This window comes from Cherax quadricarinatus, chromosome 65, assembly GCF_038502225.1.
Source record: "Cherax quadricarinatus isolate ZL_2023a chromosome 65, ASM3850222v1, whole genome shotgun sequence".
In the NCBI taxonomy this organism is placed as follows: domain Eukaryota; kingdom Metazoa; phylum Arthropoda; class Malacostraca; order Decapoda; family Parastacidae; genus Cherax; species Cherax quadricarinatus.
This window is the reverse complement of record NC_091356.1, coordinates 11,571,777-11,583,986: the sequence shown is the minus strand read 5'-3', so window position 1 is coordinate 11,583,986 and position 12,210 is coordinate 11,571,777. Positions and strand designations below refer to the sequence as shown.

At 38.9% G+C, this 12,210-nt stretch overlaps 1 protein-coding gene across 1 annotated transcript in view; it reads left to right on the top strand.

Moving 5' to 3' along the window:
• The window catches only part of LOC138854629 (dipeptidase 1-like), a 57,528-nt gene extending 46,779 nt beyond the window's left edge, over nucleotides 1–10,749 (top strand). The window contains exon 3 of the mRNA XM_070098824.1: nucleotides 10,655–10,749. Coding sequence (XP_069954925.1) covers nucleotides 10,655–10,749 — 95 coding nt within the window. The remainder of the gene's footprint in view (nucleotides 1–10,654) is intronic.
• The last annotated feature ends 1,461 nt before the right edge of the window (nucleotides 10,750–12,210 follow it).

Genomic DNA, 12,210 nt, shown 5'->3' with positions numbered 1-12,210 from the left:
GTTGTAGTGTTCCTCCTCTCTTATGCTCTTATTTCTTAAATAATGGTGCCAGCTTGGGAAAATAGCCGCTGGTTACCCATTGTTCTCCATGACAACGATTACAGTTATCAGTTCTGAATCGTTCACCACTACACAGAACCTCTGAAACGGGCATCATATAATTTAGGCCCAAGTCGAGAAATACTTTCTCGACAAGTATAAAAATGAAGCGAACTAAAAAACTTTTTGTCCCTCTCTACTCAGAGACCACACTGAGTTCCCACTCGAGGGAGATTATACTATACTCCCACTCCAAGAGGTGACCTCACATCACCTCGCCAGGACGTTAAAGGTCGCAGTAAGGGACTGGCTGTAAATCCATTTCGCTCTAATGAGGCGATATAATTTAATCTGTTATATTAATTACGTTAATATGTCATTGTCTCTTATATGTGTGTGAGTGTGTGTGTGTGTGTGTGTGTGTGTGTGTGTGTGTGTGTGTGTGTGTGTGTGTGTGTGTGTGTGTGTGTATGTGTGTACTCACCTATTTGTACTCACCTATTTGTGGTTGCAGGGGTCGAGTCACAGCTCCTGGCCCCGCCTCTTCGCTGATTGCTACTAGGTCCTCTCTCTCCCTGCCCCATGAGCTCTATCATACCTCGCCTTAAAACTATGTATGGTCCCTGCCTCCACCACATCACTTTCTAGGCTATTCCATGGCCTGACTACTCTATGACTGAAGAAATACTTCCTAACATCCCTTTGATTCATCTGAGTCTTCAACTTCCAATTGTGACCTCTTGTGTCTGTGTCCCATCTCTGGAACATCCCGTCTTTGTCCACCTCGTCTATTCCGCGCAGTATTTTATATGTCGTTATCATGTCTCCCCTGACCCTCCTGGCCTCCAGTGTCGTCAGGCCGATTTCCCTCAACCTTTCTTCATAGGACAATCCCCGTAGCTCTGGGACTAGTCTTGTTGCAAACCTTTGCACTTTCTCTAATTTCTTGACGTGCTTGACTAGGTGTGGATTCCAAACTGGTGCTGCATACTCCAGTATGGGCCTGACGTAGATGGTATACAGAGTCTTAAACGAATCCTTATTGAGGTATCGGAACGGTATCCGTAGGTTTGCCAGGCGCCCGTATGCTGCAGCAGTTATCTGATTGATGTGCGCCTCAGGAGATATGCTCGGTGTTATACTCACCCCCAGATCTTTTTCCTTGAGTGAGGTTTGCAGTCTTTGGCCATCTAAACTATATTGTGTCTGCGGTCTTCTTTGCCCTTCCCCAATCTTCATGACTTTGCATTTGGCAGGGTTAAACTCAAGGAGCCAATTGCTGGACCAGGCTTGTAGCCTGTCCAGGTCTCTTTGTAGTTCTGCCTGATCCTCGTCCGATTTGATTCTTCTCATTAACTTCACATCATCTGCAAACAAGGACACTTCTGAGTCTATCCCTTCCGTTATGTCGTTCACGTATACCAAGAACAGCGCAGGTCCTAGGACTGACCCCTGTGTGTGTGTGTGTGTGTGTGTGTGTGTGTGTGTGTGTGTGTGTGTCTCAATCCACTTCTCAAAGCTCACACAATCACTGCTGTGTATTTCACACAGTGATTTAATTCTTGTGAAGATCCATTATGTCAGTTCACCTTCATGGGAGTTTTACACTGCATTACAACCAGGCCATTATCATTGCAATTAGCAAATCATTTTGAATTTACGTTGCGGAAATACATTCTCTACTTTTCCAGGGAACCTAACTTTCTGAGCGCCTTAAGATTAATTGTTTCTCTCTGAAGGTAAAAAGAAATGTAATGTAGTATATATATATATATATATATATATATATATATATATATATATATATATATATATATATATATATATATATATATATATATATGTCGTGCCGAATATGTAAAACTGGTCAATTAGCAAGAACTCATTTAAAATTAAGTCCTTTCTGAAATTTTCTCTTATACGTTTAAAGATATATTTTTTCATTAATATTAATGTAAAAAATTTTAATTTTGCATCAAAAGAATCTTAGAAAACTTACCTAACCTTATTATAACATGAACAATTTATTTTAGCCTAAGCCAACTAAATATATTTTAGATTTGTTTACAATAATTTAATACTAAACAAACGCAGTGAAATACATTTTTTTTCGTTAGGTTCAGAATGATTTTGGCGCAATTATTGCATACACAAATTTTCACTTGTCCTATATGGCAAGATGAGCGTTGCTATTTAAGCCAAGATAGCAAGTTCTGCCTATTCGGCACGATATATATATATATATATATATATATATATATATATATATATATATATATGTATATATATATATATATATATATATATATATATATATATATATATATATATCTTCTTATGGCCAGAGTCTTTGGTAAGATGGGTAAGGAAGAAGGATGGGTAAGGATATATATATATATATATGTATATATATATATATATATATATATATATATATATATATATATATATATATATATAGATATATATATATATATATATATATATATATATATATATATATATATATATATATATATATATATATATATATATATATATATATATATATATATATATATGTCGTGCCGAATAGGCAGAACTTGCGATCTTGGCTTAAATAGCCAAGAGGTAGATCAGGTAGAACGAAAATGGTATCAGCGAGTAAGATAGGTGAAAGTTTATAAACTAATGGAGGAGGAAGTTAGGGCGAGATATAAGCAACTAATGGCAGAAAGGTGGGCTGGTGAGAGTATAGGTAGTGTGGGGGTTGATGAGCGGTGGGAGAGTCTTAAAAATGCAGCGTTAGAATGTTGGGCAGAAGTTTGTGGTTATGGGAGGGTGGGTGTGGAAGGGAAGTGGAATGATCAGGTAAATGGTGATATGAGAGAGAAAAAGTTCGTTATGAGAGGTTTTTACACAGCAGAAGTGATGTAAGAAAGGCGAAGTATATGGAGAGTAAAAGAGAGGTGAAAAGAGTGGTGAGGGAATGTAAAAAAATGAGCAAATGATAGAATGGGTGAGGCGCTGTCAACAAATTTTTAGAGAAAAAAAAAAGTTTTGGAGTGAGATAAAAATGTTGAGAAAGCCTAGGGAACGAATGGATATGACAGTTACAAACAGAATAGGGGAGTTAGTAGACGGAGAGTTGGAGGTATTGGGAAGATGGCGGGAATATTTTGAGAAGCTGTTAACTGCTGATGAATAGAGGGGATCATTGATTTCAGGCATTGGCCAGGGAGGTATAACATCTTTTAGGAGTGAAGAAGAGCCAGATGTGAGTGTGGGGGGAGGTGCGTGAGGCATTAGGTAGAATGTTATTTATAGAATGAAAGGGGATAATTCAGCTTGAATTGACTGGATTATGACAGAAATGTTAAAAGCAGGTGTAGATATAATTTTGGAATGGTTGGTACATTTGTTCAATAAATATATGAAAGAGGGGAAGGTACCTAGGGATTGGTAGAGAGCGTGTATAATTCCATTATATAAAGGGAAGGGGGACAAAAGAGAGTATAAATTATTGGGGGATAAGTTTACTGAGTATTCCAGGTAAAGTGTATGATAGGGTTATTATTGAAAAAATAGGGGTAAGACGGAAAGCAGGATCAATTGAACAAGGAGGCTTTAGAATGAGTAGAGGATGTGTAGATCAAGTGTTTACATTGAAGCACATGAATGAACAATATTTAAATAAAGGTAGGGAAAGCATTAATCAATTCAATAATGGTATTTTTATCAAAAGGCAAAGAGAATTCATACAGTTCTTCTTCCAGATAATATAGCAAGTCGGGGACAGGGACTCTCGTCAACAACGCAGTGACATCAAAACTTATTACTGAAATATAATCAGACATGTTGATATTTTGCAATTTCTGAACGAGATCAACATTGTTTTTTTAAGTGGGCTTCAGAAATGTTGCCAAGCAAAGGAGTTAATATTTTTACCAACCATTCTGACAAGGCATATGATGTCGACCCTACAGAGTTAATAATGGGTCTCGCGGGAAAACCGGGATTGTGGGTTTTAATCAAACCGTACATATAAGGGAGTGCTGAAGATCTCGCCGAAGGTTGAACCAGAGTTTGCCTCAGAATCCTGTGGGATGAATAACTGTGGCCGTCTTTCTTGTAATTACAGATGCCTCCCTCTTTAAATGAGTTTATTTTAATGAACCCCGTTTCCTTTATATAACTTATAGATGTCTCCCCTTTAAATGGACCCGCTTTCTCGTGGATGGTAATCCATAATTGTCAGTGACTTCCATAACACTTGCAACATAATTATAGAAGTAAAATTACTTATATATTGCGGAATCTGACGGAATTCTGAATAATTGTCACGTTACTTTCGTTTAAGCTACTATTACAATATCAGCGTTTGTGGGATTTTTTCATTGCTATAATATTCAACCTTTCTGGCTATGGGTACTGGTATGCCTGGGGGCATTTCCTGTTCCCTTCTCTTTCTTTCTCTCTCCCTCCCTCCCTCACTCCAGTGAATATATCCTCTGGGATCGTGTTGGCTCGGACATTCTTCTTTTTTCTGCAATGTAAGCTCCTGGTGATGTGTTGATTGCAACACTAAAGACCTCGAGCTATCATTCTACTTCTCCCGTGGTTGTTTTACATCCTGTATCTCTTGGTTTGCAATATTTATATATATATATATATATATATATATATATATATATATATATATATATATATATATATATATATATATATATATATATATATATATATATATATATATATATCACTCGCTTGCAATTAAATCTCCCATGCCAAAGCCTTTTAAACTTTATAATTAATAATTTTCTCAAGTTTGTGTAACGAGAGAGAGAGGGACGGACCCAGCGCTCTGCTTGAACTTTCTTATATATGCTTTTTAAAAGTTCTCAGGACAGCCTCTTTGTGAGGAGCAAGTAATATAGTATTTCTTTCTGTAAATTGCCTCGAGTAATAAGGCCCGGCAGGCTAGGGACAGGGGTCTGGGCCCCCCCAAAAAATATACCCTGAGCAAAGACATGAGATTTGACTTTGTGAGATGAGATGAAGACTCGTGAAGATATATTACATCTATCAAAGGCGGTGTTATTATAACTTCCTGATGATCTCTGAATATCATCAATCTTACAGTTGATGATATATTACCTAGTCTGCACTGACTGACAGAAGCAACGATACTTCTGTGTCAAGATTGATGGACTGAACACATCGACTCAAGGCTGAGGGACTGATTACCTCAAACTCCTCCTCTTACTCCACCTTTTCTGCATTGGACTGAAGAAGCCTCTGTGTGGCGAGACGTTTCCAGAATCAAGATACACAAATGTTGCAAAAGTGTCTCATTTATCAAGATACCTATTCCAAATACAGAACGTTTCGCCCATAAGGGATTTTATCAAGCTTCTCGTGAATGAAACATCGCTCATAAAAGAATCCACTGCGTGTAGTAAGCAGGATAAATTTAGGTTAATAAAGGAGACACTGTGTAGAATAAACACTGATAAATTTAGGTTAATAAAGGAGCCACTGTGTAGAATAAACACTGATAAATTTAGGTTAATAAAGGAGACACTGTGTAGAATAAACACTGATAAATTTAGGTTAATAAAGGAGCCACTGTGTAGAATAAACACTGATAAATTTAGGTTAATAAAGGAGCCACTGTGTAGAATAAACACTGATAAATTTAGGTTAATAAAGGAGCCACTGTGTAGAATAAACACTGATAAATTTAGGTTAATAAAGGAGCCACTGTGTAGAATAAACACTGATAAATTTAGGTTAATAAAGGAGACACTGTGTAGAATAAACACTGATAAATTTAGGTTAATAAAGGAGACACTGTGTAGAATAAACACTGATAAATTTAGGTTAATAAAGGAGACACTGTGTAGAATAAACACTGATAAATTTAGGTTAATAAAGGAGCCACTGTGTAGAATAAACACTGATAAATTTAGGTTAATAAAGGAGCCACTGTGTAGAATAAACACTGATAAATTTAGGTTAATAAAGGAGCCACTGTGTAGAATAAACACTGATAAATTTAGGTTAATAAAGGAGCCACTGTGTAGAATAAACACTGATAAATTTAGGTTAATAAAGGAGACACTGTGTAGAATAAACACTGATAAATTTAGGTTAATAAAGGAGACACTGTGTAGAATAAACACTGATAAATTTAGGTTAATAAAGGAGCCACTGTGTAGAATAAACACTGATAAATTTAGGTTAATAAAGGAGACACTGTGTAGAATAAACACTGTGGATAATAAAGTTATCCACTGGATCTGCCACTGCTGGCTAATAATACATCACACGAGTTACTGAAGTGTGAGTGAAAAATCTCTCTTCTTAAAATCCTTTATGCCTTATTTGTGTATTTTATTATTCATTTTGGTTATCTCCATCATTTATTATTTTCTTTATGCATGACGCTTGCCAACATATCTAAGCTTTTTAATTTATGTCTTTGTATCTGTCTATACTAAATTCTACGTAACTGTGATTTTAACTGTGTGTGTACTCACCTAATTGTAGTTGCAGGGGTCGATACTCAGCCTCTTTACTGATTCCTACTAGGCCCTCTCTCTCTCTCTCTTCTCCTTAAGCTTTGTCATACCTCGTCTTAAAGCTATGTATGGTTCCTGCCTCCACTACATCAACTGCTAGGCTATTCCACTTCCTGACAACTATATAACTGAAGAAATACTTCCTAACATCCCTGTGACTCGTCTGAGTCTTCAGCTTCCAATTGTGACCCCTTGCTTCTATGTCCTATCTCTGGAACATCTTGTCTCTGTCCACCATATCTATTCCACGCAGTATTTTGCAGGTCGTTATCATGTCTTCCCTAACCCACATGTCCTCCAGTGTCTTCAGGCCGATTTCCCTCAACTTTTCTTGTTAGGACATTTCCCTGAGCTCTGGAACTAGCCTTGTTGCAAACCTTTGTACTTTCTCTAATTTCTTGACGTGCTTGACCAGGTGTGGGTTCCAAACTGGTGCTGCATACTCCAGTATGGGCTTGACGTACACGGTGTACAGTGTCTTGAACGATTCCTTACTAAGGTATCGGAACGCTGTTCTCAGGTTTGCCAGGCGCCCGTATGCTGCAGCAGTTATCTGGTTGATGTGTGCCTCCGGAGACGTGCTGGTTGTTAATGGTAACCTCTAGATCTTTCTCCTTGAGCGAGGTTTGCAGTCTTTGTCCGCCTAGCTTATACTCTGTCTGCGGTCTTCTTTGCCCTTCCCCAATCTTCATAACTTTGCATTTAGCGGGGTTGAATTCGAGAAGCTAGTTGCTGGACCACGTGTCCAGCCTGTCCAGGTCTCTTTGTAGTCCTGCCTGATCCTCATCTGATTTAATCCTCCTCATTAACCTCACATCATCCCTTCCATCATGTCATTCGCATATACTAAATATAGCACTGATCCTAGGACTGATCCCTGTGGGGCCCCGTTCGTCACAGGTGCCCAGTGTGATACTTCATCACGTACCATGACTCGTTGTTGCCTCGTGTGTATGTGTGTGTGTTTGTGTGTGTGTGTGTGTGTGTGTGTGTGTGTGTGTGTGTGTGTGCGTGTGTTGAGATAATTTTATTTACGTTAAAAGCAGTTAGAGAAGCTGTTTTACTTACTTTAGCTTAGGTTAAACTAGGGTAAGATAGACTAGGTTAAGGTAGAAAAGGTTAGATTAGGGTAGGCTACATTAAATTAGTGTAGTTTAGATTAGATTAGGGTAGGGTAGGTTGGATTAGGTTATACTAGGGGTAGGCTGGGTTAGATTACTGTAGACTAGGTTAGATTAGAGTAGGTTAAGTTAGATTAGGGTGGGCTAGATTAGACTGGGATAAAATAGGTTTGTGTAGTATAAGTTAGGCCAGAATTAGTTTAGAGTGAGTTAGGTTACGTTGTGGTAGGTTAGGTTAGATCAGGAAGGGCTAGGATAGACTAGGTTGAATTACATATAACCACAGGTGAGAAAATGTTAAGTAAAACACGCCAGCGACACGTCTGGCAACGATGTGCCTTGGTAACTCCATTCCTCGCTCAAATCTGCACGCATATCACCGGCAGCGTGAAGACGGGCTGCAGCGTAGGAGGGTAATGGGACAGAGGGAAGAGATGCAATAATTGATAATGAAAGACGGGAGAAATGAGAGGAAACTGCACAGTAAAAAGTAATAAGCAGGCAAGAAGAGGCGACATGCACGCAAAGGGGAGAGAGAGAGAGAGAGAGAGAGAGAGAGAGAGAGAGAGAGAGAGAGAGAGAGAGAGAGAGAGAGAGAGAGAGAGAGAGAGAGAGAGAGAGAGAGAGTCAGGCAGGACGCTATTACCTCTCAGAAAGCGAGTATTAGACGACAAGAATGATAGATCTATAGGAGTGTTATACGACGAGAATTATAGACCTATACTCCCTGATAAAATCGGAGTGTTAAAAAAGGATGATAGAAGTTAACCATTGAAAGGAGAGGACACAGATACCTGCCGACACTGGGGTCGGTTAATAAATACACATATTACTGGTATACATATGTATCCACCACTTGATGCAGACACTTGCCCAACACTTGTGAATCTTTTTTTAGCTGAAATATTTCGCCTACACATCAAGTTTCTTCAGTCAAAAACAGAATTCTGCCTCTGTCTTCATTTCTATAGTAATCTCTGAATTAGACTCAAAAAAGCCTTTCACACAGGCGAAACGTTCCAGGCGAAACAATGCAAAATGTTGCATTTGTGACTTATTCATCAGTACAAACACACATAGGTGCATCACACAAGATAAATATTACCCCGCAGTTGTTAAAATAGGATTCAGGAAGATGCTGGTGGGCGAAACGTAGCCAGAGAAAAGTTTCTAAAAGTTTTACATGAGCATCGGAGCTCTGTTCTTGTCTCTAGCTTTCCAGTTACCATTTTGTCTCTGAGCTTTGTCCTCTGAGCACCCACTGAGCTCCTCTCTCACTGTATATACACTGAGCTCCTCTCTCATTGTATATACACTGAGCTCCTCTCTCACTGTATATACACTGAGCTCCTCTCTCACTGTATATACACTGAGCTCCTCTCTCACTGTATATACACTGAGCTCCTCTCTCACTGTATATACACTGAGCTCCTCTCTCATTGTATATACACTGAGCTCCTCTCTCATTGTATATACACTGAACTCCTCTCTCATTGTATATACACTGAGTTCCTCTCTCATTGTATATACACATTGTATATACACTGTATATACACTGAGCTCCTCTCTCATTGTATATACACTGACTGAGCTCCTCTCTCACTGTATATACACTGAGCTCCTCTCTCATTGTATATACACTGAGCTCCTCTCTCACTGTATATACACGGAGCTCCTCTCTCACATTGTATATACACTGAGCTCCTCTCTCATTGTATATACACACTGAGCTCCTCTCTCACTGTATATACACTGAGCTCCTCTCTCACTGTATATACACTGAGCTCCTCTCTCACTGTATATACACTGAGCTCCTCTCTCACTGTATATACACTGAGCTCCTCTCTCACTGTATATACACTGAGCTCCTCTCTCACTGTATATACACTGAGCTCCTCTCTCATTGTATATACACTGAGCTCCTCTCTCACTGTATATACACTGAGCTCCTCTCTCACTGTATATACACTGAGCTCCTCTCTCACTGTATATACACTGAGCTCCTCTCTCACTGTATATACACTGAGCTCCTCTCTCACTGTATATACACTGAGTTCCTCTCTCATTGTATATACACTGAACTCCTCTCTCATTGTATATACACTGAGCTCCTCTCTCATTGTATATACACTGAGCTCCTCTCTCATTGTATATACACTGAGTTCCTCTCTCATTGTATATACACTGAGTTCCTCTCTCATTGTATATACACTGAGCTCCTCTCTCATTGTATATACACTGAGCTCCTCTCTCATTGTATATACACTGAGCTCCTCTCTCACTGTATATACACTGAGCTCCTCTCTCATTGTATATACACTGAACTCCTCTCTCATTGTATATACACTGAGTTCCTCTCTCATTGTATATACACTGAACTCCTCTCTCATTGTATATACACTGAACTCCTCTCTCACTGTATATACACTGAGTTCCTCTCTCATTGTATATACACTCAGCTCCTCTCTCACTGTATATACACTGAGCTCCTCTCTCACAGTATATACACTCAGCTCCTCTCTCATTGTATATACACTGACCTCCTCTCTCAGTGTTTATACACTGACCTGCTTTTGCAATGTATATACACTGAGCTGCTATCTCAGTGTATACACACCGAGAGTTTAACCCCTATTTAAGGTATTAAAGCATTCTTGGCTGGTGGTGAACGGGTGACAAGAACAGTGTATATACACTGAGATCCTTTCTCAGTGTATACACACTGTGAGTTTACTTTAACCCCTATTTAAGGTATTAAAGTATTCTTGACTGGTGGTGACCAGGTGACATCCAGCCTTAATGACCCTCAGGAAGTCAACAGTTTAACCAGTTTAACCCACGAACATATGTTAATAACTGTCTTAATTTCGCAGGTAATGACCTTAAATTGAATCACATTGATGACCCCATACGATGTGCTGTCATCCACAGGACACATCAATCACGTCCGCACGATGGCAGGGGTTGATTACGTGGGCCTGGGAGCCGGCTACGATGGAATAAACAGGTCAGGTCTCGAACTGTGACCACTGGTCACACTTCTACAGTTGGTCACGTAAATTGAATTTGTTACAGGTTTCAAATTTCTCATCAGCGTAAAACTGTCCACATCAAAACATCGGACAAAACGTAACGCAGTGTTACGTTACTGACAATACAACTTAACTTGTTACGTTACTGACACTCAATACAACTTAACTTGTTACGTTACTGACACTCAATACAACTTAACACTTTTTTTTTGAGATGTCAAGAGATTGATGAATGTTACTAATCAGTGATCACCGGAACATCAACTTCAACTTCGATATCCACAACAAGTTTGTCACTACAACACGAATAATCACAACATCAATAGTCACAACAAGTGTCACTGTCATTCACAACATCTCTGATAACAACAAGGGTGAAACATCTTTGATAACAACAAGGGTGAAACATCTTTGATAACAACAAGGGTGAAACATCGGTCATTAAAATTCTAAAATGTCCATGAATACGAAAGAGAATATTATAATTGGGGTTTCATGGAAAAAAAAGTCTTATTTGAATGTCCTTCACAAAATAAAATATCCTGAGCCCTCCAAGAGGACGCATTGGGACGCCCAGGTAATAAGATTTGAACAAGCCTTATAATAAGATATATTATGCCTTTTAATGTGTTTTGTTAAGTCTTTTAATGAGATTTACTTAAGCCTTTTAGCAAGATTTGTTTGAAATTTTAAAATAGGTGTATTTATGTGCCTGTCTTAAAGAGGAGGGGAAGATAGGGTGTATAGATCTGTCTCTTTGTGTGTCTGTGTGTGGAGAGAGAGAGAGAGAGAGAGAGAGAGAGAGAGAGAGAGAGAGAGAGAGAGAGAGAGACAGACAGACAGACAGACAGACAGACAAACAGACAGACAGAGAGTGAGAGAGAGAGAGAGAGAGAGTACTGGCAGACCCTCTGCTCAGAATTTACCGACTCAGAACTCAACACTCTTCTCTCAGGTGAAGTTAATAACCAAATGAAATCCTTCACTAAACATATTCTTAATCTCCAACACATGTACATCCTCTGCTGGTACTATGTAACGAAGCCTTCAGATCAGCCTTGGTTTGCCTTTCGTTGTCGAGAGGCTGCTATTGCTAGGTACAAGGCTTGAAGAAGGTATGACAGGTATTCCACTATTTATAACAGAAACCTGTATAGACAAGCCTGTTGGCGAATAGAGAAGGTCCAACGTTCGGCTATATCTAAATGGGAAGCTGACACAGAAAAAAATGGCATCAGGGAAAGTGGGTTCTAAACCCTGGCTGTCCTTGATCAAGGTCCAACAAGTATATTCATCAGACGAAATTATTCCGCCTCTAAATTGGCAGGATGAAACTGTTTTACCACCAATCAAGAAAAACCTGGCCTATTTACTGGACATTTTGCTTCCGAGGAACAAGTAATCACTAACTACAAACCAGTGTCACTCCTGTCAAACACTGGTAGAAAACCTTAG